At 40.1% G+C, this 27,818-nt stretch overlaps 2 protein-coding genes across 7 annotated transcripts; one reads left to right on the forward strand and one right to left on the reverse strand.

Annotated features, from left to right (window-relative positions):
* Positions 1-2,305: 2,305 nt before the first annotated feature.
* LOC136265457 (carnitine O-acetyltransferase-like) lies at positions 2,306-27,020 on the reverse strand. Of its 6 annotated transcripts, none has more exons than XM_066060327.1 (14): positions 26,713-27,015; positions 15,507-15,817; positions 14,637-14,752; positions 14,534-14,587; positions 14,321-14,480; positions 7,622-7,808; positions 7,398-7,573; positions 7,241-7,341; positions 3,640-3,729; positions 3,473-3,595; positions 3,283-3,418; positions 3,173-3,235; positions 2,681-2,818; positions 2,306-2,626 (listed from the first exon to the last, which is right to left on the reverse strand). In XM_066060327.1, the coding sequence occupies exons 2-14, from the start codon at positions 15,780-15,782 to the stop codon at positions 2,408-2,410; spliced, it is 1,839 nt and encodes a 612-aa protein (XP_065916399.1). In that variant the 5' UTR covers positions 15,783-15,817; positions 26,713-27,015; the 3' UTR covers positions 2,306-2,407. The 6 variants fall into 6 exon arrangements, 4 of the variants coding, with proteins under 4 accessions (XP_065916399.1, XP_065916398.1, XP_065916397.1 ...); XM_066060326.1 differs by having other exon boundaries at positions 3,640-3,771; positions 15,507-15,824; XM_066060325.1 differs by having other exon boundaries at positions 3,640-3,771; positions 26,713-27,014.
* LOC136267507 (moesin-like) lies at positions 18,448-18,900 on the forward strand. Its single transcript, XM_066062674.1, has one exon. It carries the CDS (start codon positions 18,448-18,450, stop codon positions 18,898-18,900), a length of 453 nt encoding a protein of 150 aa, XP_065918746.1.
* Positions 27,021-27,818: the final 798 nt, after the last annotated feature.

Raw genomic sequence — 27,818 nt, forward strand, 5'->3', positions numbered from 1 at the left:
GCTAGGCTAGCTACTGAGACAATTTTATTCTTTTTGTCTTGCCAGGGCTCCAGTTTTTAATAACTTGGTAACCCTGTGACTAGACTCCTGACCCCCTGTAATTAAATTATTGTACTACGTTATCATCATCATCATTTAAAGTCTTACTGTACAAAATCTGCATAAAAATTCCAAACACCAACTATGACTTCCTATCATTGTAAGTAACAGTGTAGCTGAAATTATTTCAACTAGCTAAGCAGTAGCTCAGATCTATAGCTAATTGATTTGATTTTTTGTTCAAACTCGTGACATTTGGCTTAGCCATATATTCTTCCATGCCAGAGTAGCTAGAAAAACACACAAAAAAATGACAAAAAGCAAATAATTATTCACACACATTATCTATTATAAACCAGGTAGTAAGAGTCAGGGGGCACGTTACCGGCTAATTCCTATGGCTTTACTTACAAAATGATGGTTTTCATTAATCTCTGCTGCCTTTCTACTCCCTTTTGAATCAGATGTGTTTGTGGTACGTACTTAAAAATCATCATCTCCAATTAGAAGTACTGACATTAAGACCAATTAGAAGTAGACATTAAGACTTGGTTGAGTGTTTTAGACCAAAAGTATGGGAATCACCAATTTTGCATCTAGTCTTTCACTTTTAGTTCTGTTTCTTACACTTTGTCCTCTTCTACTTAAGTATATTTGTAACAAAAGCATAGAAGTAAAATTTAAAGTATTCGTTCAAATAAGTTATTGAATTATCTAAGCTTCCCTGAAACAGTAATCTCCTCTTTTAAAACTATAGTAGTCATACCTAAAATTCTGTTTTCATACCTTATTTTTGGGAAGTTTCCAATTAGCTGTAGGAGAAGAATCAATTTTAGTGTAAAAATTAGTGTTTTGTAACCACTTGTACATTCTTTGGAGAATTTCACTCAGATTTACACTAAGCTGAGTTCAATGTCTCAACTAAAATGTTATTTGTCAGGCACAGGGAACTGCAGTACCTGTGTTAGCTTTACAACTTTAAATAATTTTATTCATGGAAGGCATAGTACATAGTTGCTTGCCCCCTAATTAATGAGACTAAATCCCCATGCTTGCGGAGCACTTTAATGGCAATTATTTCACCAGCAAGTGGTAATATGTTGGAAATATTGCCATGTTCTAACCAGGTGACAATGAAGACTGTTAGCAAAGCAAAACATCTAGTATTATGATTCTAACCATTATTGGAGGCTGCAGTTGCAAACACTGGAAACTAGTGATGGTGAACTACAGATCTTGATTTCTTCAGATATGTATGTGTTAGGCCAACCAAGCTGTTCATGTGGCAGAATCATGGTCAAACTTTTTTAAAGAGATGAAACCACCCTCGCTGCCCTATTCTGTATTATACTCTAAGTGGCCAACTTGTCGATTGAGAAGAGGGGGTCCCCACACTGGTAGAGCATACCTGATATGCAGTAAAATCAAATACTTCATCAACAATTATTAAAGAAGTAGATTTTTGTGATTGCACCCAATGAGATATAAATAGTAAGAACACTTGTGACACACACTGAGTATTCTACTGAACAGTCAACTAATGGTATTGCTGTGTGATAGCTTTTTATGGGGCTGTTCATCATGATATCAGGAGGATATAATTATTGACTTCTTTTTGTTGTGCTTGGATGTCACTTTCTACCCGGCTGCAGTTTAAAGGAAGCCATCTTTTCTCCACCACACTTTTTCATCACGGACAAGGCCATACAGCCCAGTGGCGGATCCAAGGTGAGGCACGCCCCCCCCCCCCCCCAAAAAAAACAACAATAAAGCAAGATCGAGATACTCTAATAGAGCAGTCAGTCAAATACTCTAATAGAACAGTCACCACACAAAATACTATTAATCCTCCATAGTTGCTAGGTATGAAAACTAGCATCTGCAACACCATCTAATGCATGGAAACATTTAGCCTGCTAAGAATATTTTGTAAATGAAATGCACATGGTCTTGTGTATGCCATATAATATTATTCTTTAGTTAGGTAGCTGAACTACTCATGACTGTCACTTATCCACAACTCTTAATCCACTTAGAAAGCAATATGATTAAGATATTTGAATATAGAAAACCACTTTGTACATTTAATTTTCAGTCCTGAAGCATATGACATATATAGCTTTAGCTTCTGGGGGGCACAGCCCCCCCAGACCTCCTGCTCCACTATCCATATACCTGCTACCCTGGTGCACCCCCCTTTCCAAACCCTGGATCCATCCCTGCAGCCCTCCACTTCCATAACCCTACAAATTCTGCATGCCAGTCATAAAATGCAAAAACACATTCAGCACATGTAGAATTTATTATCTATAAAACATACATGCACATGTCACTACCAAAGCAGCTACACCATTGCACAAGTGAGGTTCTAGAGTTTAGACAAAGACTGATGACAGCTCATAACATCCTTCATCACTTGTAAACTTTCCATTAACTTCATACCAAACTGAGTAGTATCAGTTTCTGCACAATCTCTACAGGTGGAAACAGTAAGCAAGATGTTATCATTTTGTGGATTGTAGCAAATGCCATATCCATCAGGAACCATTGCACCAAATGCACATAACAGTGGGAAATCTGCTGGCATCTACATATATATGCACATATAGCATACAATAATCAGATGAGGTATTCCTTGTACCTGACTGGTTGATAAGCTATGGTGAAAGCATTTAGCAAAAGATGAATCAGTGAAAATAGATGGCATTTCAACTTCATCTAGGGTACATTGTATTCTCAGCCCTAACAAATGACGATCAAACCCTTCACCAAATACAGCCTATAGTGCACATATAAATAATATTGACATGTTGTCAGTATGCCTGTGTGTGAAGTACTGTACTTATAGGCTGGTACACACATACAAGCATATATTTGCTAATATAATTCATTGACAATTTGATAAATGTACAGAGAATAGAAACTGTTAGTTTAAAATACATACATTTTCTCAGCTACTTTGTCACTCATATTCGTAGTCTTGGATATGTTCTTCAGCAAAGAGTCATAACTTTTTGTGCCATTCCAAGTGTACAATATAGTTATGTACATACATATAGTGATGGTAGGTTTTGCATAAGCAGGATGACCCCACATTTATACCTGTTGTTAAACATAACAAGTAACAATTTACCTCTATAGTATTTTGCTGATGGGACTCAATAGCAGCTTTCATTTTTGCTAACCTTTCATTAACCTATGCGATCTATCACAACAATCATGTAACTTTTCATGTGATCTTACAGTTACAGATGGATCTAGCATTGCTTTACAGAAAGCTAATGACTCAATAGAAGATGCTCTAATAGTATCAGTTCTTCCATACAGGAACAACCTTGTAAACCCACTTTCATATGTAGAAGTTAAACATCCATACATTCTATGCAAAAAATATGATGCTTATATGGTAAATCTCAGTGCAATGTACACCCACTTGTAGTAAGTTAATTGAATAGCAGCTTGTATGAAGGAATCTGGTGATAATTTATGCAATTTCACCAACGCCTTGCCAAAATCTTCAAACACAAATACTTGATGATCACAATTGGATACTTCACTAAAAAATAACATTGCCAGTATGCATACATTTATTGCTCATACTTATCCAGGTTCACTTTAGCTGCACCAATATCATTTGCACATTCTAAAGAAATATTCCACTGCAGTTTCCGAGCAGGGTTTAGTTGATGGCTAGGGAATGAAGACTCATAAGCTATTAAACTGTCCAATTCCCTAAATGTAACATTGGAGTATAATGTTATGGTAAAACTGTTTAAGTAGGGATCATCTCAATAATGAATGGCGCCTGCCAAAATACCGCTCCTATAAACATCTTCAGGGGCAAAAGGCTAAAGTTGAATATAGCATTAAGGTGGTGGCTACCTGGGAGTCGCAGTTTTGAAGCCATTGCAAACAAAGCCATACGTTCCACCACAAAAAGTCATTTATTGCATCATGTGATTAGTGCCTATGTAATAAGTAGTTGCACATACTAAGGCCCATTACCTTGCAACAAGAAGAAATTTATTACTGTTGTGCGAGTATTATTAAAGAAGACATTCACTAAAGTAAGTAGAGTAGTTTAGAACCTCTGTTCACAGTTAGAACCTCTGTTCACAGGGATTCAGGTACTTCACACGAAACTTTGGCAGCATACGTCATTCGTGGTTTTAGTATGGTATGCTGTGTTAGTACAACTTTCTGCATACTAGTGAGGGAGATCTCTAGATCTGTATTAGTGTAAGATAAGTGATCGGTATTTGTAGTAGAGCCGCATGTCAAGAAAAAATATTTTTGTAACTGCCTGTCGATGTTACAGCAGGTTTTAGGTCCCTTCGCAGTGGCCAAAAGGACTTCAAATCCAATAGCTGTGTTTCAACCTGGCATAGGCTGAAGTTGTTTTGATTGTGCCCTACTTACAGCTAAAGAATAGATTCCACATTTTACCTTGCCATATTGTGCAACCAGCTTTGCGTAAACTGATGCCAAAAGTATTTTTGCATGCTCGGCTGGTCTACAATGTAATAGTGTTTGCTTTGGTGTAGCTCTTCAAATGTGTTCACAACTGAATTTTAAAATATCCTTCAAACCGGAAATTGTGAGGTAATCTCCACCTTAAACCATAAAAAAGTACCATATAATATATATATATATACACCACACCTGTAGTTGAGATCAAAAGCGCCACGCTGTGGTATATAATTGATATACCACGGCAAACTGTGGTATATAACTGATATACCATGCTTTGTGGCTACGCTTACCATATATGGTGTAACTTCACACATTCCGCGAAATCCTTATCTAAACGGTAAACAAGTCTCTAATAGCAAGCGCCTAAATCAACCAACAATTATTCACCTCAGGAACTGGAACAAGTTTCGATAAACTCTTGCCTCCTTCATGGATAACTCACTAATCACGACTATGTGGGCGTGGCACCGTTAAAAGTGTAAAACGTCTGATCCATCAAGAATTTCTATTGATTTCCATCTCCAGGAGGTGCTGTTTCACTATAACTTACTATCTATAATCGTTTTCATCTACTGGGGTGTAGAATATAACAGTTATAACACGATTACTCGGGATATGACTAAATATACGCACTCTCACTCGAGCGCTGCGCTCTCTCGTGAATCGTGCATATATTTTAGTCATATCCCTCGTAAGCATGTTATAACTATAAAATATATATATATGTCCCATTGTATGACACCATTTTCAGCCACAATGACAAACTCACCAGTGGCATGTACCTTTTGGGGTTCCGATGAGTGCTTACCTTCTGAGCCTTGTCTTTCCTTTCATCTTCAATCATGCTGGTCGTCTTCCTTCTCCATGCTAGGAAACTGTATCGAGGTGTTAAGTTTCCCTAGTATATTAAAGTGCTCACGTTGTATATTAACAGTAGACAGATGGTAGACCCTGTACTTGCACGATAGACCCTGTACCTGCACGATAGGACCTTTTACTAACTAGGTGGACAATTAACTATTGAGCAACATATCCCTTCACGATCTAGTACAGCTGGACCAATAACGATGGAGGTACATGCCTCTTAATGATCCAACTGTACTTACTGTATAGCAATTGACCATTAATATATGTTTAGCATGGAGATAAACAAGGCATGCCGTGATCAAGTCCCTTAAATGTCGCATATAATCCAGTAGGCTGAGGCTCACTTGAAATACTCTAGTAAAGCAGTCATTCTTATTCAACAGTCACATTTAATATTCTAATAAAACAGTCATCATAGCTGTAGCTATAACAAAAAAACTAAACAAACAAGTACATTTATATTTTTAAAATGTACTGATTTACAAATGAAGTAGGGATCTAAGCAATAAAAACTAGTGAGACAAGAGATATGAATGATAGTATTACAACATATAATAGCTCTGTGGCAAAAACCCTACTTTGCAAAATAATTGTGATAACATGCAAACGTAGTGATTTTACCACAGAGCTATGTTGTAATACCATCATTCATATATTGTCTCACTAGTTTTTATATCACTTAGATTTCTACCTAATTTTTAATTTTCGATATACTAGAAGATAAATACAATATGCACAATAAGAAATTTGTCTCTAATTTGTGTGTAAAGCTCAAAATTTCTAATGCATTGACTGGATTAGAATATATACTTTAATTGTCACCATCATGATCAAGCAAGATGCTATAAACAGTGCGTGTGATCCAGTACAATTCAGATATTTTATAATCCACCTGTTTATCCAACCAAGTTTCAACCCTAATGGATCGGGAACATATTTTGTGGAAGATGAAAGTAAGAACACAAATTACATGACTGCTCTATTGAGCACTGACTGTTTAATGGCTGATAACACACATGCCGTGTAAGTACAGAACAGTTAATCATTATGGAATGAAGAATGTGCCACAAATTGTCCAGTCACCAGTTTTGTATACACTATATGAGAGTACTTATGAATAAACAAGTAATAATTAGGCAGGTCCCTAGTGAGTAGTGATAATGAATATACCATGTAGAAAGTTCAGTAACAAACAAGTCACCCTGTTATACAGTCGGAAAATTATATACAGACTACAAAACAGTTCGTATACTAGTAGACACGTATGGTATGTACGTGTTGAGCTTGATCCTCAAAAATATTTAATAACTGATGGATGCAATTACACAGGGCCTTGAAATTAGGCTCATTGGTAATGCTGCTTGACCCACTAAACTCTTGTTCAAATGCCTGTCATAATATTTAAGGCCAATCATAATTTTCAATATACACATTTCAGGGAACCATAAAAGTGCTGTGTTCATCACAGCCTTTTCCCAAACTTGTAATGGAGCCAAATTGTACATGTCTGTTGTTGACACCTTTGGCTGTCACTGCTACATAATCATCTGGTTGGTTGAAATGCTAACTTTCTTGAGAAAAAAACCATTTAGCTGTTTTTCAGGATCCAGCTCAATTTGTACATACTATATAGTCACATACAAATAACAAAAGTTTTCTTGTTCCTGTGGTAAAGACAAGTAAACAAAGAGCTTCATAGTCTGGTTTCACATCTTCTGGCCTGTTTTTTAGTATGGGGGTACTCTTTTCACAGTAGAATTTTCACAGCAGATTTATCAATTGTAGCTGAACTCTTTACATGGTGGGCGACTTGTTATGGAGCTGAACTATCTACATGTACATATAACTGATAATAACTTACACATTGTGGACAATATAATAGATCACTTGTATAGCAGTACTGCCATCTGCTGCAGAATGCTCTAAATTACAGCCACCATATCCATCAGGACTAAGGAAGATCTGCACAATATATTTATGTAAATAATTATATAAGGTATATATACCCCTGTACATACCTGAATTGTATGATCAAACCATCTATTACAACTACTATCAGCTGTACCGTTGCCATGAAGACCTCTATTGCTTGCAACATTCAACGCATTAGAACCATCATGGGTTATTCCAGGGTCCAAGCATAGTAAAAATTGAGCCCTCTCTATCATATCAAGGCTATTTTTGTTAACTGCATCTATAACAGCCATCAGACACTCAGCTAGTACACAAACTACATACGTACCTATCATCAGTCTTTGTCTTGCTTTGTACCATGTATCTCTATGTTCACTGGTTAGGACACCTACTGAGTGTTGTGCTTTGTGAAGTGAACTATTCACTATCTTGTGCAGTTGTTCCTCTATGTGCTTAGCTGGTACAAGAGCAAAACTTCCATTAGATAACTTCCCCAAAATTTCTAACAAGAAGAACTACAAAGAAAGCAATGGGTCAATGGAACATTGTGAGAGTTGTCCAAACTTGTTTAATAGCTATTTACATACAGTAGTTGAATGGAGGGTGTTTGTGGTGACGCATTGAGCTGAATCCTCAAAAACATTTAATATCTCACGGATGCAATTACACACGATCTTGAAATTTGGTTCTGTTCAACCCACTAAAAATATTTCAAGAGCTTTGTGTTCAAATGTCTGACATACTATTTACGGCCAATCAAAAATTTTCACAATATATTTACTATGGGGAAGCCATATAAGTACAGTATCCATTACAGCCCTTTCTCAAACTTTTAATGGAGCCAAACCATACGTGTCTGTTGTTGACACCTTTGCTGTTACCACTAATAATCTGATTGGTCGAAATGTTAACTCTGTTGAGAAACAATCCACTTTTAATTTTAGCTGTTTTTCAGGATTCAGCTCAACTTGTACATACTATAGCTATGTATACCCATGGTAGCTCTACGTATACAAATTTAAACCTACAGTATGTCGCAGAATGAAAGGATGGGAGAGGGAAACAATAGGTAGCTAAGATTGTATTTCTAAGAGAATACATTATAATAAAACATCAAACATTTTAGAAAACTAATAACATAGTCGGCCTTTGTTATCCACACACCTTCATGGCAGTTCAATCACAAATCAGTTTAATTACATATCAGTTCAATCACAAATGTGTTCAAATAAATGAGGGTTAGATGCAGTTTAACCCAGGTTAACTGGCTGATCGTAGCCCGGTTCTTTAAAGTGTCATGGAGATAGAGGACGGAAAACAAAATGGTGGCAGGCTATCCGGCATCACGTGCACGGAACAATAAGCATACACGAGGCAGAAGTGCGAATTAAGTTTTCATTCAGTGAGACAATGCAGTAGAAGAGTGATAGCAACAAGAGGAAGACACTTGTGTGGGATAGTCAGCCGGCTACAGCGGATAACGAGGAACTGAGTAGAGAGGATGGCAGAAAATTGCCAGCAAAGACGCTCAGGAGTAGCAAAGACGCTCAGGAGTCAGGCCTAGAGTAGCTTAGTGAAGGCCTCACAAAAGTAGAGCCGGACAAGCGAGACTGACTCGCTTTGCCACTGCCCAACCATCACGAGGTAAGTAGAAGCCCCCGCCTCAAAGGGTTCTCCCTGTAGCCATATGGCTGAGGCCGGGATGACAACACAGTTGTGTTACGTGGCGAAAGAGTGAGGGGTAAAGGCGGGGGCTGTGAAAGGGTCGAACGACGCAGGATGGTATCGAAACCATAATTAGACTAGAAATGATAGGGGTGCTAGGCCTGTAAGCGTAAAATTAATCAAAAAACGTCGAGTACGTGCTGAGCTAACGTGCTAGCAGTCAAGGAAGGCCAGCTCAACCGCGAATATGTTTGATTAAAGGCGGAGCTAACGTGCCAGCAGTCAAGGAAGGCCAGCTCAACCGTGAAGATGATGGATTATGTGCTGAGCTAATGTGCCAGCAGTCAAAAGCCGGCAAGGCCAGCTCAACTGCGAAGATGGTGGATTATGTTCTGAGCTAACGTGCCAGCAGTCAAAAGCAAGGCCAGCTCAACCGCGATGACGTGCCAGCAGGCAAGGAAGGCTAGCTCAACCGCGAAGATGGTTGATTGCGTCCGGAGCTAACGTGCCAGCATTCAAGGAAGGCGAGCTCAACCGCGAAGACAGTCGATTACGTGTTGAGTTTAAAAAAAAAATTAAGTGCTGAGTTAACGTACCAGCAGTCAAGGAAAGCCAGCTCAACCATGAAGATCATCAATTACGTACTGAACTAAAGTGCTAGCAGTCGAGGAAGGCAAGTTCAACCGCAAAGATGGCCGATTACGTGCTGAGCTAATGTGCCACCAGTCAAGGAAGGGCAGCTGAACTGCGAAGATCATTTGTTGCATGCTGAGCTGACGTACCAGCAGTCAAGGAGGATTGAGTCAGCTAAACTGTAATAGTCGATTACATCAGTTTACTTAGAAGTTGAGTATTATAAAGGTTGCGCATTTTAAGGATGCTGAAGGTCCACCAGTATCCTGCATGTAGCTACCAGTGGTGAAGTTAATCACATCAATGCATTGATGTGTCAAAATTCAAGCAAAACTATCCCTACCATACTTCCCTTTTCCTACTGCTTCAGGTGAACGGTGTTAATGTAACTTACAGTACTATTGTTAGCATATTCTACAACAGCATAGTAGACGGTAGCTAAGTGAACTACATGGGGAGCTAACTTGCCAGGAAGGCCAATAAAGATCATCAATTATGTGCTGAGCTAACGTGCCAGCAGTCAACAAATGCCAGCTAAACTGGGAAGTGATAAATGGCGTGGGTGATGAGAATCCAACCTAGTCTTGCCTGAGGTCCTTGTACAAAAGTTTAAAGTCAGTATACAGTCACTAATCAGTTGAGAACACCTGACAGCAAGTATTCTATATATTTCATGCAAGAAAAAGTCACCTTCCATTTGTCACTTGGCTTATTTACTGGCGACGTGACATTGCTCGCCAACTAAAGCAGTCCCATCATGCTAAAAAGGGTCACACACTGTGATCTGTAATGAATGTCATGAAGGTTACAAGGCATCGCACGATGCAGCCATGTGTTTCTATTGTATGGTGCCGGACCCTAGCATCGACTGCTTGGAAGTCTTCAGTTAGTAGACCTGGTAAAGGGGTTGGAAGTTCCAATAGTCCAAAAGCTTACAAAAATGAGTAAATTCAGCATTGACATTCACATGTGTGACAGTGAGCTATATAGTGATCACCTACAGTGCATCAAAATGTGTGAATCACTTAGGTGCAAGCAAAGCAGATGAGCTCCCAGGACAATAATATTATGGTAATGCCACAGTCCTCCTCCCTGGGTAGTTGTTTCGTGATCCCAATTTTGTCCATCTGATAGTTTGAAAGTAGGTACAGTAACTGTTCATTGTGTCAGTAACACTCAAAAGCTGCACGGTGGTTGGTTGGCATGTATCTTAAACCTGCCCTCGTTGCTAGGATCACTACTTATCTGCTTATCTGGACAGACATGGGTCAATGTATGTTGCAGTTATAGGACAACTTACCTACTATGTATATCAGTTAATTTGGGCAAGCCCCACACTAACGAGAGAGCCATAGTCATCATCAATTACATGGCAATTTACGATCAAATACAAAAATTTCTAGTTGTCGTTCATTACACAGCAACTTCACGATTAAATATGAAAAACAAACCTTACAAGTTCTTTAGTGTCACACAAGGACACAGTAATATACAAAGTAGTGTTAGTCATTGTCAATGTGGCAGTTGTAATTAACGGGTAGATTACCGGACTTCCTTATTTGTACTCATCATCGTGGATGCCACAGCGAAGTTTAATAGCGTACATTACTGAGCTTCCTTATTTGTACTGTCAGTAATCGTTCATTACACGAAGTTAAACGGCATGGATTACTGAACTTCTTTATTTGCTGTCAGTCATCGACTCATCGTCAATGTCACGGTGAATTTCAAAGACTTGTAGTACAATGGATAGAGAGTACTTCCTTCAAATGAATACCAGCTAAGAGGCTGCCTGCACATTATTGGATCTTCGATAGCAGCGGAAGCGCAAGTACACAACTACAAGATAATGTGCACATTCACGATAACAATCCAGACTATTTATAACTGGACGATGACTTTGATAACACCTAGTGACAATAGTGATGGAAAGCCACCAGATTATTCACCACTTGAACTGAATGCACAATCTTCGACACTTCAACCGTAAAAGGTAATGGTATATAAACAAAATGTAAATATTTCAAATAGTTACGTTGCAATATGAAGGTAATTATTCATTACTGAAGGAACATGTTCCAATATATGTAATGACTGCCATTGCCTCACTACCTACATAACAGAAACAATGTCATACAGTCACCAGATCATATGCAGCACAATTACAACTACACAGGCTCGCCCCATGATGCTTGCTGATAGTATCTGTCTAGTCAAGCAGGTAGTGTAAATGGAGGTAGGCTCAATGCATAACGTCACATCATCGCTACAATTTCAGCACAGTTATTACATTGATAAACACCCCTTTCCTTTGAGCCATTACTATTTACTGGCGCATGCAATCCCAGCTCTTGACAGGGCAATCAAGGGTTAGTTAGAGGTCGTTGACATGAGCTGAAAGTAATTCAGGACAGTATAAATGGAGTGCTAGAGAGAGACAAGTTAAACAAGTTAAAGCCATATGTGTATAGAAAATGCAATACGGTTCTTTGAAAGAGGGAAGTCATTAAGTACACGACTGGATTATCAGTGTTCTTTCCATTTTTAGTATAATGACGGTGATAACTAGGTTAGATAAAGCGATGTATTAAGCCAGATAAAACGTACAAGTTAATGAAACGTACCATGAAAGAATGTGCAAGGAACAAAAGGATTGGGAAGTACCAATACAGGCTACACTGAGTTACGAGACACAACAAAATGTATATACATACAATAGTCAGGTTAGACCCCAGTATGGCATGGGCAGAAGCATCCAGGACTGTTTACTGAGAAACTACAGCGACAAACCTAACGAGTTTGAACAAGATGAGATTACCTTGGTCCAGTGGGAATACCGTTGAATTTCTTCACTTGACATTCAGAGCACTGGGAATATTTCTTCACTTTGACATTCAGAGCACTGAGCAGTTGTGTAACATGATCACTGGCCACCGCCATGCACTCTACAAGGGACTCTGACATTGGTACAGGTGTACGGTGGCAATACAATAATAGTACAGTATGGTAGAAAAGGTAATGAACCAGTTGTACTGAGGAGTACGTGTGCATAAGCAAAACGTTACAGAGCACGTTAAATGATGGCACTTCACTTATATAATAGTTTACCAGTACAGTACATGTGTCGCAAAATGCACAAAAATCCTCTTACTCAGAAGGCTATCTCCAAGTATCAGTGGGTATGTTAGGGTTAATTGGTAAATGAATGTGGATGTTGTTAATTACACGGTATGACAAAAGGGTGTGTGTATATAAACAGCAGAGTTGATTGTTCAGTTTCGGCAGCTCCTGCATTGTTGAAAAGTTTCTAATAGCATGCTAAGCACAGTGGAACAAAATGGTGGTGCATGCATATGGTTAACTGAGGGAAATACGCTGAGTGTTTGACAGGACCCGAATCCAGAACGCATATGATTGGGGATCAAAGCAAAGGGTAAACAAACTAAAACAAATTAAAGAAACCCTCGTTGCTTGGGTGAGGCCTGGATTGCATAGCAACCCAGCCTCTGGGTACAGTGGGCACTGACGCCCACGTGTCTCACCCGGGGAGGCCATGGGCGTGCGGTAACGATAAGTCCCTTACCCAGCACGGGGGGCAAACCTAGGTAGGTATTAGGGTGTCGTCGTATTGCCTTATCGTAGCCAGTTAAATGAGGGTTAGACGCAGTTTAACCCAGGTTAACTGGCCGATTATAGCCCGGTTCTTTAAAGTGTCACGGAGATAGAGGACGGAAAACGAAATGGTGGCAGGCTATCTGGCATCACGTGCACGGAACAATAAGCATAAACAAGGCAGAAGTGCGAATTAAGTTTTTTCCCGCCTCTCCTCTCCCAGGGGGTATGTCTGAATTCCGGTGTATTGTGCTTAGGCAATACACTGTGACTAGTGTTGGGTACAGTGGGCACTGACACTCATGTGTCTCACCCAAGCCTATTGAGGTCACGTGAGCCGCTGGGGAGGCCGTGGGCGTGCGGTAACGAGCAGTCCCTTACCCAGCACGAGGGGCAAACCTAGGTAGGTATTAGGGTGTCGTCGTAATGCATTATTGTAGCCAGTTAAGTGAATCATATACAGGGGGGGGATACAGTTTTATCAGAGTAAGGTGGGAGGGGGAGGCGATAGTGTAAGCATATTTGTGCTTAATATTTGTGCACGGTATCTAGGGGGCAACTAGGGGCCCTAAATGACTAGACTGCCAGATCGCTTCAGTGCATTCTCAGGTACTGTGACATGCCGCTCCACAAATTTTCGCATTTTAAAGTCTCTTAGATTGCTTCTGGTGCATTCTCAGGTACCCGAGAATAACATGCCACTCGTTTCATTTCAGATTCTTGCAGATTGCTTCTAATGCATCCTGAGGCACTTTCATGGCTGCCTGTGGAAAGTGGCTAAGTGGAAACCATAGTAATACTGTACATAACTGCGCCAGAACAATAATAAATTGCTGTCACACTATACATAACAAGATCGTGACTGAGACAGGCCTAAGGTAAGTGAAATAGACTACAGGACTGCACAGATAGTCCTATACAGTCTGCTGCTATATATACGTCAATTATGATATTTATACACTGTGGTAAAGAGCTGCAGCAATAGTGAATCTCCACTAATTCATTTTATTTATGCAACTGCAGGAATTTACTAAAATCCTGGATCCATCCTGTGTTCTGTAACTTATCATCATGATTCAATACACTAAAACAACCAACATTCAAATAGTCTACTCACATGACCATTATGTGCCACAATAATGTGACATGAGTGTTCAATAGGAGATCTTCTCTGAGTATCAACTTCTTCTCCTGGTATTCTACAGCATGACAATATATCCAAATATTGTGACATGCACAGTGGTCCAACTTTAGTCATTTCTACGTCTATTTTCTCACTGTGAAATAGCACAAATAAAACAATACATATGCAATGATACAGCATTGGTACCTTCTTGCTAGCAAAAGAAATTTTGCAACAGCTATGGTGGTCCTCATGGCATAACTAAATAAAGTTATTAATTAGGATAAGTTCATAGAAAAAAAACACTTACTGAATGTATGATGTTGCATTTATAAAGGGGGCGGTGTACACAATTGATGGGTTGGAATTGATCACTAATGGTTTCCTATATCCAAGATATGCTATATATAGCCACCAATCAGTTAGCTAAAAAACAGAGACATATAACATCAAGCTTGACACATGATAGGATGTTGTGCGGCCAAATACAGCCCAGTGTGGATGTGTGACTGACAAGTTTGTATTTTACAGGAACCAAGAAAATGCTACGTATTTCATGTAACTGTAGCTCGATAGTGCTTGAATGTAAATTATCCATGTCTGCTGTGGAAACTCCCTTGGGGTAGGGCACCTACCATTTCAAATTTGAGTTGAATCCATCCAGAGATACACATTTTCAAAGTTTGTATTGTTTTCTCTGTACTTCTTTTTCTTTTTGCATAGTCCGGAACAATCGTAATAACTTGTGTGTGTTTTGGTTGATGTACTTCAAATTAGGATGGTATTAAGAGTACATGATACAGTATACCAAGAGTATATAATAGAAACCAATAGTGTCGAATGGTGTATTAGCCCGTGATTACGATTGCATAAAGTAACAGGGATGTTTCAGTAATTGTTCATTTATGTAAAATGGTAATGTGTACGTGACAACGGGTCTTTGTTCGCTAGTTTTCCATGTTATTCAAACAAGTATTCAACAGTTATTATATAAGGAAAGTGTAGCCCTTTACTCACAGCTTGGCTTTTTGTACAGATAATAACTTATGCAGACTAACAGGTACAATGCAATGCATATCAGAAAACTATATAATTAATGTGCAATTATTCACACCCATTCACTCTACCCTCTAACTTGGGTACAGCACATCTACATGACATATTCTATTTCAAAACATACCCAATTATCATGAGTTTTAGCCCTCTCCTCCAATTTCCTTTGTAGTTTTTCTCCTATTCCATTAGGTTTTCCAAATTCTTTTACAGCTACCAAAGTTTTCTGATACTCATCATTATTCACTAGTGGTTGCATTGCCTTTAAATATTTTTGTAATGACTGCTGAATAGGAGGTACTGGTAGTTTGGGTAAAGAAGACTGGTGTTTAAGCATGTCACCCTTTGGTCCTTGTGGGTTGTAGGATATAACAGAGCGTTGTGTTAGATCAGCTGGTATCATGGCTCTCCAGTGGTATTAAAGTTACGTACCTATGACTGAGAACTACATGTACTTCAAAAATCCAAAAATAAAAATCTATGTTACATTTAAATTGGCTGCATACAATCATAGCAATAAAACAGGAAGTTGCCTTTTTTTGCAGTGACAGCAATGTACTGAACATATTAAAAGTACAGTACATACAGGGTGTTTAAATCCTAGCTACAGTGTACTAACTGCAGTATGAATTAAATGTGTACTAGTAACTGAATCATATATAGGTAGTATAAATTCCCCCTCCTACACTTTTAATGGACAATGCAAAGGCGAATTTACAGGGGGGTGCATGGGGGGCTAAAGTACACCTCTCCAAAATTTTACCATGTGCTAGCAGTAGAAGTTATATAGTACAAGTGCAGTTGCATCTAAAACAAACATGGACAATGAAAAAAGCATGGAAGGAGTGAGAAGAGCTAATCTCTTCTAGGAATACACAAGAGGACATTAAATTTATTCAGGCCGGGGTAAACTGCTGAAAGCTGCTAAACATCAAAATACTATAATAGAACAACCAACTACTCTAGTAGAATGAACAAAGACTTCAACTTTGAATGCAAACCATACATACTGCAGCATTTATGTTGTGCCTTTTACATGAAAGCTAGTTACCCATCACTGCTAGAAAATATGATTTCACTTAGTTAAATTGGTTCACAATACTTATTCAACAAGGTTCAGTCAAAATCATTGCCAAATTCAATCTCAGAAAGCTGCAAAAATTTTCCTGAAATAGAATGCCTCCAGACCTCTAGATAAAACCCTCCCCCCTTTGGGAAATTCTAGATCTGCCCCTGCAATGTTTGTTAGAGAGATTGAGATACTCTAAAAGAGCAGTCAATCACTCTAATAGAACAGTCATTTTATCCTACTTTTCAAAACGGGTGAAATCATCTCTCAGAACTTATCCTGAAATGTAAATCATCTCTTGCTCCCAGCAGGGGCGGATCCAGGAACTGGCAAGGGGAGGGGCACAAACAGGCTAAGTTGTAGGTGGTTGAGGAGAGCCAGATTTTCTGTTAGTTGCTACATTTTTTAAGCAGCAAATAATCACCTCTTAGTAGTGTCTCACTGTTCATTTTTGTTTACCATTTTGGCCTTTGCAGACCCTACTCGAAATGTTGTCCATGTAACATGCATGTTAATAGCTAGGCACCTACATGAATGTTTAGCAGTACATGAGTTTCACATGCATGTGGTCTTCATGATCCAGTGACATGCATGTTACAATAAGGGTAACATGAATATGTACAAATCATGTGTATTTTCCATACATGTTGCACATAGGGTGACATGCACATGACATGTATGGTACAGTCATGTTGCAGGGAATACACATGTTACATGTAGAATCCCACAATGAAAACTGACAGTTGTTCATTAGATTATAAATACAAAGTACAAACTTTATATAATGAGTAAGATAATCATTGGTATTGCTTGGTGAGAGTCAATGGTATTATGTGTGTGCAGCTGCCCAACATGCTTGAGCTACTTCATAGCAGTGTGTACCAGTGATGAACAATGCAATAGAAACAGAAGTAACCATAGCAACATTTTGCATGTAACATGAATGCACCTTGCATGACCATTGCACTCATGTTACAGGGAACATGTTGGAATCCATGGCAAATGCATGTAGCATTCTGAAAAAGCATCCCAATGAGCTTCAGCCAAGAAGGAAAATATTGAACTCTAATTAGCAGGTATGGCTATAAGACATTACAATAAGTGCGTAAAAGTGATTTTCAATTGATTTTCAAAACAACGCTAGATTCCTATCCTTTCAGCTAATTTATAACCATACCTGCTGGTTAGAGCTCGATATCTTCCGTCTTAGCTGAGATATCGCCGTTCAAAAATTTCTTCCCATAGTCGCCCATACAAATTTTACTAATGTCCCCTCACTACAACGGCCATTTTATGTCTGTGATGTAATTTCGGATAACGCTCATTCCCTGCATGTTACATGAAGCATGACTAGTACAATATACTGACAACATGCATGTGTAACGAACTGACTCAGTAACCATAGTGTATATATTATGCATGTGTGCATTGTATAGTCTGCTTGCGCATGCGCGGGACGCAGGCAGCAGACAGCCAGTTACGAGAATTAAAGAGAAGCGTAGCTAAGGAGAAGTGTCATTGTAGCCGTTGGAACTACGCATCGTCGTTACATTTGGGGGCTTGTCCGGGGAGAACAAATAGAGGACAGAGTGAGTGGAGAAAGGAACAGACAAGAGAGAAGTGACTGACTCAGGCGGATTAAACGTAACCGAAAACGCAGAATCTGTGGTACCGTGGAATTTAACGATAACGGTACCCGGAGAGGTGAAGTCACAACAATAGTGAACGTTTATTCTCTGGGGCGTTTGTTTTTTTAATAGGCGGAGCTACCTCAGTTTTCTCCACTGGGACTCGGAGTTTGCTACGCATTCAATTCTTGTGGCTGCTCGTCAAAGCCAGAGGTTGGGCTAGTACTTGATTAACCGCAAGCTAATACTCTGTGGTACCGTGGAGGAAGAAAGTTAATGGTACCTAAAAAGGTGACGCAATTGTCTCGTGCTGAGCGGTTTTGTTGTTTGTGTCAATTTACTAGAGCCCACGGAGCTGGACGGAATATTTAATGGCAACTTTAAGGACTCAAGTAGATAGTCTCCAGTGGGAAGTCAACCGACTGGATGTTGAAAATAGAAAACTGAGAAGCCAGAACGTGGACGCTGGTAAGCAAGTAGACATGGAATTACAAGTTGAGCAATTTAAGGAGGAAGCTAGCAAAGCTATAGAAGAATTCCTAGCCATGAAGGAGGTACTAGCGAAGAAGCAAGCCAACTTCGAGCAAGAAATTCGCGCCACGGGAGAGAAACTGGAGGAATCAACCGTGAGATTGCAGTCGGTGGAGGCTGAGCTGTTTAACTTACGCGAGTTGCAAAAGGAGCCAAGTAGCCAAGGTAAAGAAAAGTTATTAGCTATGAAGGAGGCTTTAGCGAAGAAGCAGGCCGACTTCGAAAAAGAATTGGACAAAAAGGATGAAAGACTGGCAGAAGCAACCACAAGACTACAGTTGGCTGATACTTAGTTTGCAAGAGCTGCAGAGCGAGCCACGCAACGAAGATCTTGTGCAACTGAAAGACATGGAAAGGCAGTTGCAAGACACTCTGCAGCAATGGAAAGATGACGTGACAGCACATGACAATCAATTCATTGAATATGAGAAGAATATTACTGAGCAAATTGAGGCGAAGAATGGACAAATAGAAGATTTACAGTCCACATTAAAGCGAGTGCAAGAGAGCAGTGAGCTCACTCGTTATCGTGCTGTAGAAGCTGAGAGACAAAAGTGGGAGACGCGTGAAGCTAGACTGGTTTCACAATTAGACAAAGCAATGGAGCAAATAGTGACACTACAGCAGAGCACAGTGTTAACTCCAATATGTGAGGGAGTTAATGTAACAAAACAGCAACAGCCACGAATGGTTATGTCTGAAATTGAGAAATTGCTCTCTCATACCTCCAGTGTTTCACAGGTTTCTAGTCACACACAACTTACCAGTAGCTTACCAGCTGTTAGTCACACTTCATTGACTCAACTTACCTCCAGCACCCCACCACCAGTTGTTAGTCAACCTCCTGTGACTCAACTTACACTGACCACTTCTAATGGTCCAGAATCACCTGCAGTTTATGACTCCAAGTTACCTGCAGAAGGAAATACAACAACACCACAAGACACATTGGCTAGCCATAGCAAAGACTGTATTTCATTGTACTCCTTGATTAATCAGTTACCCCCTTTATCCCGATTTTCAGGAGAAGAACAACCAGACGGAGAGACATTTCAGGATTGGTTGGAACAATTTTAATCAGTAGCACAATTGGGTGGTTGGGATGAGCATGCAAAGCTGGTCAACCTGACTACAAGGCTGAGAGGGCCAGCCTATTCATTCTATAGATCATGCACTGCAGAGCAGCGGAGCAATTATAGGCTCCTAGTAGAGCAACTGGTGAGAAGGTTCACACCTGTCCAAATCAAGTCAATTCAAAGCCAACTCTTCCATGACCGACAACAGAAACAGAATGAAACTGTGGACGAATATGCAGAAGCTCTGAGAAAGCTATTCTCTAAGGCATATTCTAATTTGTCTGGAGCAGCAGAAGCAATGAGACAATCTGTTCTGGCAAACCAGTTTGTAGCCGGTCTATGTCCAGAGCTGAAAGCTAAAGTGGTGGGAGCTGAAGGTAACATGGAACAACTGCTTACAAAGGCAAGATTTGAGGCAGCGAAAAGGAAGGATTTAGCTATAGTGGCACCAAGTCGCTCTCAGAAAAGATACAAGGGAGGAGAATATGAAGCAACCCCGATCTCACAAGCTGTCACCACTGGAACAGAGAATAAAGGTAAATGGTCTGGGAGAACAGGTACGGTAATGAAAAACTGTTTCAATTGTGGTTTGGCTTCCCACTTAGTAAGAGATTGTCCGTATCCAAAGCAGCCGAAGAGAGACCGAGAAACTCGCAGGAGTGAACATCCAGTTAGTGCTGTAGTTACCCCAGCAGATGAGACCAAGAGGGATCTAGACAGAGCCTCAAAACTTCAGCAAGAGTTGCGAGTGAAGGACATAGTTTCAGCCATGGATGAGGCTATGGGGGAAGCTATAGTACATGGAGTAACCTCTTCCAGTGAGATTAAGTCTACAAAGTTAGGACCAGCCATTTACTTGGAAGTATTTGTAAATGGAGTGAAGGTGTCTGCACTCATAGACACTGGCTCACCAGTAACATTGTTGTCACTAAAGCAGGCTGTGAAGATTTTGGCAGAGCAGAAGAAAGATTATGAGACTCCACAGGATTGGAAAAGAGCTATGTTAACACAGTTCCAAGTGCCTTCTGTTTCACTACAGAGCTATAGTGGGGACCCACTCAATGTAATAGCTCAGCTGCCACTGACTCTTAAGCAAGGAGATTGCGAAGTGTCTGCCATTGTACTGATCCAGAAAGATGCACCAAACGATCTTCTTATTGGAACAGACCTGCAGCCAGCACTAGGGTTTTCATTGATTGTGAAGAAGTCAGCAACCCAAGAAACAATGTTGTTAGGAGGAAATCTGTCCTTAAGAGTAACTGAGGAATCACCAGGAAGTGATAGTGGAGTAGTACACTTGCTAACAGCTGCTAAGATTCCAGCAGGACATCAGAAGTTGATTAAGGCCAAGGCAGGTGAGTGGCTGTCAAAAGGCTTGGCTTTATTTACTCCTACCATTACTGATTCCGAATTGGGAGTGGCTGATGCGATGGTACAAGTTGATGCTGACCAGTGTTTCACACTGATTGTGGAGAACCGTGGACACTGTCATGTGGAGTTGAAGAAAGATATGTTGCTAGGAGCCTTGGAGAATGCCAAGCAGATTGATGGTTCAGAACAACTGATGTCTAGGGTGTTGGTGTCAGCCATCTCCTCCACACCATATCCTAGGGAGAAGCTTCTCCTTGAACAAATTGACTTGCATGTGGACCATTTGTCTGCTGAGCAGAAGTCTCATTTGGTACAGTTAATTGTAAAGTACTCAGACATCTTTGCATTGGGTCCACATGAAGTAGGAACAACTGGTCTGGTGAAACATGTGATAGACACTGGAAATCATTCTCCTGTGAGGCAGCCAGTACGCCGCACACCTTTTGCCCTTCAAAATAAGGTGGATGAAATGGTCCAGGACATGTTAACCCAGGAAGTGATTCAGCCTTCTCAGAGCCCTTGGGCTAGTCTGATCGTCCTTGTGAAGAAGAAGGACGGAGGGCTCAGGTTTTGTGTTGACTATCGTCAGTTGAACCAAGTTATTAAGCTTGACGTGTTTCCACTTCCCCGTATTGATGACACATTGGATTTACTGTCTGGAGCAAAGTATTTCACCACCCTTGACCTTGCATCCGGTTATTGGCAAGTGTGTATGGATCCAGCTTCACAAGAGAGAACAGCGTTTATCACATACTCAGGGTTATACGAGTTCAAAAAGATGCCTTTTGGTTTAGTAAATGCTCCAGCTACCTTCCAAAGATTGATGGAAGTGGTGTTGACTGGATTGGCCAGAGAGGGATGCATGGTATATCTTGATGATGTGTTAGTGGTAAGTAGAACATTTGAAGAACACAACAATAACTTAGTCAAGGTGTTTGAGAGACTAAAGTCAGCAGGTCTCACATTGAAGCCTAAGAAATGTAAACTTGCTCAGACAGAAGTCTGTTATCTTGGACATGTTGTGTCAGCTGAAGGAGTCCGTACTGATCCAGTCAAACTTAAAGCTGTGTTGGAATATCCAGTTCTTACTAATGTCAAGACATTACGTTCATTCCTGGGACTGGCATCATATTACAGGAAGTTTATTCCTCACTTTTCTCGTATAGCTACACCACTACATGCCCTGACCAAGAAGGATGTGGAGTTTATTTGGACACCCTTGTGTCATAAAGCATTTGACAACCTAAGGAAACTGCTAGCAAGTGCACCAATTTTAGCATATCCTGACTTTCATTTACCGTTTATCTTGGAGACTGATGCATCTGGCTCTGGTTTAGGTGCTGTATTAGTACAAGCAATGGAAGATGGATCAGTTAGACCAATTGCCTATGCTAGTAGAAGTCTACAAGACCATGAGAAACAGTATGGGGCAACTGAGCTGGAGGAATTAGGTGTAGTATGGGCTGTGAAACACTTCAGACCTTACCTCTATGGACACCAATGTGACATTTATACTGACCATGAGGCATTGAAATCTCCTTTGAATACACCTCAACCTTCTGGCAAGTTGGCCAGGTGGGGAATGGCCATTCAAGAACTGGATGTTCGCATCTTACATAGGTCAGGAAAGCATAATTCCAATGCTGATGCACTATCAAGAGTGGTGCCACAGGGAACAGTAGCAACTGGAGAGTACTGAAACAGTGGCAGCACTGAGGCCAATAAGTGATCAAGGGTTGTCAGCATTGCAAAGGAAAGACAAGGAACTTTTGGACATTATCAGTTTTCTTGAATCTGGTCTCCTGCCAGAAGATGAAAAACTGGCTAAGCTTGTGTCTCTTACTCGCTCCCAATATACACTAGTTGATGATGTATTGTACTACGTGCACTCTGATGGTACCTTAAGAGTAATACCCCCTACAGAATCGCGGGAAGAACTATTCCAACAAGCTCATGGTGGAGTCTATGGGGGGCATCTGAGAGATGCTAAAGTGTACAGTGAGCTTCAGCACCATTATTGGTGGCCAAAGATGAGAAGTGATGTCCACCATTGGAGCCAAGGTTGCTTAACATGTGCAACTTATTGTACTGGGCATCCAGTACGTGCCCCATTGACACCAATACCAGTCTCTGGGCCATTTGATCGTGTGGGGATTGATGTAGTGCAACTTCCACGCTCAAGTAAAGGTAATCAGTATGCGGTTGTCTTCATGGATTATTTAACAAAATGGCCAGAAGTCTTTGCTGTACATGATCAAACTGCAGCTACAATAGCACGATTGTTAGTGGAAGAGATTGTAAGTCGTCATGGTGTTCCAGCTGAAATCTTGTCAGACAGGGGAAAGGCATTTTTATCAGGGCTAATGAAAGAAGTTACACAACTGCTGGGAATTCACCAAACAAACACTACAGCGTACCACCCTCAAACAGATGGGTTAGTGGAGCGATTCAATTGCACATTAATCACTATGTTAGCGAAAACTACTCAAAAGGGTGGCCGTGACTGGGATCAGAAACTCCCTTATGTCCTATTTGCTTATCGAGCTAGTGAGCAGCAATCTACACATGAATCACCTTTCTACTTGCTCTATGGTCATGATCCCAGGTTGCCCACTGAAGCTGCACTAACCCCTGCTAAGGCAAGGTCACAAGTTGATTTACGTGAGTATAGCATCTATTTAACTGAGAAATTAACAGAAACATGGGACCTTGCCAGGACACATATCAAGAGAGCACAGAAGCAGCAGAAACTGGCATATGATCAACATGCCAGAACACTTAACTTTCTAGTAGGAAACCGAGTATTTCTATTGAAGCCTGCTGAAAAGACTGGGGAGGGCCGGAAACTAGCTCGAGCTTACCATGGACCCTACAGAGTTGTTAAACTGGCAGACAACAATGCTCATATCAGAAGAGTGGATAGGATCTACTGTTGGTAGCCATAGATCATCTCAGAAGGTGCCCTGATGAAATTTTGGACAACCAGTTTTGACCACCAGATAAGTCAAAAAGACCACCTACTCAGACTAAACTAAGAGAACAAATCAAGCCAAGTAAAGCCAACTTATCCCCACCGCCAGTACAGGAGGGACCTTGGACTGGAAGGTTAAGGAAACGTCAGCTAGGGGCAGCAGACTTAACCAGGGGGGAAATGTAACAAACTGACTCAGTAACCATAGTGTATATATTATGTATGTATGCATTGTATAGTCTGCTTGCGCATGCGCGGGACGCAGGCGGCAGACAGTTAGTTATGAAAATTAAAGAGAAGCGTAGCTAAGGAGAAGTGTCCTTGTAGCCGTTGGAACTACGCGTCGTCGTTACACATGTTTAGGAGGTCATACAAGTCAACGTAAATTGCATGGTAGATGCATGTACATGTACCATATTTCAAGTAGGGGATACTTAAAAAGCTGTTTAATAAAAGGCTATGAATGTCTTTAAAAATATATATCAACATGATAAATATTTTTAGAGGTGTATAGTACACACAAAAGTGCTGGGTGACAATTTCACAGCTAGTATCTGTATGACTGGTTCACTTTAGTTTTTAGGTGACTTTCATGAGCTATAAATTGAACTTGGCCTGACATACATAAAGTTAGTATTTTAATGTATGGCTACTCCACAAGGTGAAGGGGGAGGGGGAATTTGCCCCAAATGCCCCATCCTGGACCCGCCATTGCCCAGACCCCCATGAATAACATCCATACCTGTTGCATGCTTCAAACTCCACCATGTAAATTTCATTGTCAAAGTTGCCCACAATCTTTGGTTTGCTTCACCATCCCTACCTGGGTTTAAGGCAAGCTAGGTTCCAGATCCCAGGTGTTGTGGCATCTTTGATGTGTTTTATGATTCCTAACTCAAAATTGTAACCTTAGCGATTGACTAATTGATTGAATGAGTGGTAGTGCCATTGTTGAGTAATACAGTAGCGCATTACTAAAATACTGTACTATACATACACCACATAAAATTATACCTCATCGACACTACCTTCTACCTCAGGAGAGTGTGAATGGTATGTCACATATACTTACACACAATACAAAACAAAACAAGTACAGAAATGATCAACATGGTTCTTTGCGTAACTATGGAAGTCAGCAAAAGAGTGAAGCAAGTTTACTTGCAGTGCATACTATATAAGGAAAAGAACGATTAATGACACATTAGAATATAAACTTTGTAACTACTAGTGGCTATGCCCCAAATATTAATTACTAGTGAGTAAAGTGGCCATTTGCAGCTGTTTTCTGCTCATATTAAACAATTGTACACTTAGTGATCATGCATGAAAACAATGCACTTATTTTCACAGTTAAGAGAGGCTTGGTACAAATAAAAATCTATTTTGATAGCTAGCCAATATACGAAGACATTGACACGATACCCATAAGTCAATTGTCTACTCATAGATTTATAAACCCCAGGTACCAGGGGTTTATAAATCTACGGTCTATTTCTGTGCTACGCTAGAAAGGAAATGAGAACTAACTGGTCTTAACCTTTACAAAATGAGCTAAAGCGCCCTTGTGGAATTGAGCAAATAGCACAGCAAAAATAGTGTCCCGATACTACATATTCTAACCCCGTCTATATTCAGTATTGGAACACCTATTTTAAAAATCTTCCTATAACGAGACAAAACGAACCTCAAATCTATAAATGACTCTGATGTTATTCACTATTGGGGGCTGTGGTCTGTTTTTGTTTGAGCCAAGGTAAAAATTTTGGACTATTAGTTCCAACACCAAAACAAAGACGGAATAAATACAGTCAGTATTTGTGTATGAATTATGCTGTGTAGTGAGGGGGGAGGGGGCCCATTTCCATCTCCTTTTGCCATACCATAGACTAGAGGTGCACCGATATGGAAATTTTCCAATATACCGATAACCGACATATTGGCTAAAAAATTACCGATTCTGATATCGATACCGATATCTGAAAATAAAAGGCTTTTAGTATGACACTACAATAAATGTGTAAAAAGCTTAAAAAGTGGTCACTAAAACCTATGTAAAGAAAAAAACAAAGAATAGTGAAAAGGTGATGATAAAAAGGTGTGCAAAAAGAAAAAAACAGTAACCACTTCAAGATTTGAACCCTGTCCATTATGAAAGCCTGTACAACTCCAGTCTCACGCTTTGACGATTGTGCCACCAAGTCAACTATAGCATATATTGGACAATTATAGTACTTAGAGACCATTCATAATTTTCAGTCTTTATGCAAGCGTACAGAGTACTCTTTTTTCTAACCCCCTCCCTCCTTCACAAAGCATACTGTATAAATGTTGATACTATGTACAGTATATACACGATGATTATTCATCATTTTATAAGCGTACGTGTGATTTAACCCCCTCCCCCCTAGCGTACTCTTTGTACTCTTGCGTAAAGGCTGAAAATAATGGATGACCCCTTATGTGTAATATCTGCTCATATCTGCTAAAAAGTCAACTTTTCACCGATACCGATATTGATACCGGTGCACCTCTACCATAGACTATAGAGAGAGGCCATACTATCCGATAGCACCTTGCACTGGTAACGGATCACGTGATTTCTAGGTTTGCAAAACACTATAAGTCATTCTGAATCATGAATGTTATAGGCGTAGACTATAATAACAAAAATAAGAGTAACATACACTTAATGCTGATTCCAGTGCGTCGGACGCTTTCTCTGTCTGGTTGTCGCGGGATGGAGGTTGACCGTAAACTAATGTGCTGCTTGTAAAATACGGAGAGTATACTGAGAGGGTCGAAGTGTCTACTGCGGAGATGCTTTCTGTGTGCGGAACTATTGCGGGTCGAACTATTGTGAGAAGACTGAACACTATGCGGGCTGTTCACCGACAGATGAAAGTGTTAAACCCACAACGGGAAATGGTAAAGAGGAACACACTACAATCGTTCGCGAGACGGAACAGAATAATTGGCGCTTGTGTGTTTGGATGGGCAGCAGCAGTATACGGATTTACGATATGGGCCATCAAGCAAGAGGACTTCTCTGAATTTGATAAGTAATTTATCAGGAAAAGAATACTTACTCTATGTATAACGTTCGTACTGTAGATTGCTCATTCGTGCATTTCAAACTTAGTTCTGTAGTCAAGTACAGCTTTATGTGATTATTACTATTGCATATCTCAAATGGGATGTTATGAGAGGTATGGCCAAAATTACAATTAGGGGTGGGGAATACAATAACAGCACAGCAATGTCACTTGCACTTCAGAAACGGTGGTAAAATGTAAGTACTAGTTCTTAAAAGGCTTTAGCTAACCTTTAAAGTAGATGACAGCTTGATTTGGAGTATTTTCTTTAATAACGAATAATGACTACGCCCACATGGAAATCTGAATTTTTGTGGATGAAAAACAAGTATTCAAGTTTGCCTGGCCTTAGAACTGCAAACCCAGAGGTCCAGGGTTCGATTCCTGCCCTGTTCAAATTAATGGTCATATGTTCTTTCAAGTATTGCTAACCCCTAAGACCTTGATTCCTGTTTCAAACGTGTTGTGGGCAGGTAATTCATTATTAACATGGCTGAAACCTTAATATATTTAGCGATTCCACTGGTACAATGATAATTTTGCTAATCCAGCTTGATGAAAACTATGTGCATGAAAGTGGATCAGCTTCTTAGAAGTCAAATATCCAATAATAGTACTAGTATGTACAAGTTGCCTGAGAAAACAGTTGAAAAAAGAAGTGGATTTTTTCTCAAGAAAATTTCAGCCAACCAGATGAT

This window comes from Dysidea avara, chromosome 9 (assembly GCF_963678975.1).
Source record: "Dysidea avara chromosome 9, odDysAvar1.4, whole genome shotgun sequence".
Lineage (NCBI taxonomy): Eukaryota > Metazoa > Porifera > Demospongiae > Dictyoceratida > Dysideidae > Dysidea > Dysidea avara.

Excerpts from the sequence above, each read along its gene's own strand:
- LOC136265457 (XM_066060326.1), bottom strand. The coding sequence starts at position 15,782 with ATGATACCAGCTGATCTAACACAACGCTCTGTTATATCCTACAACCCA. Across the intron at positions 7,342-7,397 it reads GGTTTGATCATACAATTCAG|ATCTTCCTTAGTCCTGATGG; the intron begins GTATGTACAGGG and ends TATATTGTGCAG. Across the intron at positions 2,819-3,172 it reads ATCAGCAAAATACTATAGAG|GCTGTATTTGGTGAAGGGTT; the intron begins GTAAATTGTTAC and ends TGTGCACTATAG.
- LOC136267507 (XM_066062674.1), top strand. The coding sequence starts at position 18,448 with ATGGCAACTTTAAGGACTCAAGTAGATAGTCTCCAGTGGGAAGTCAAC.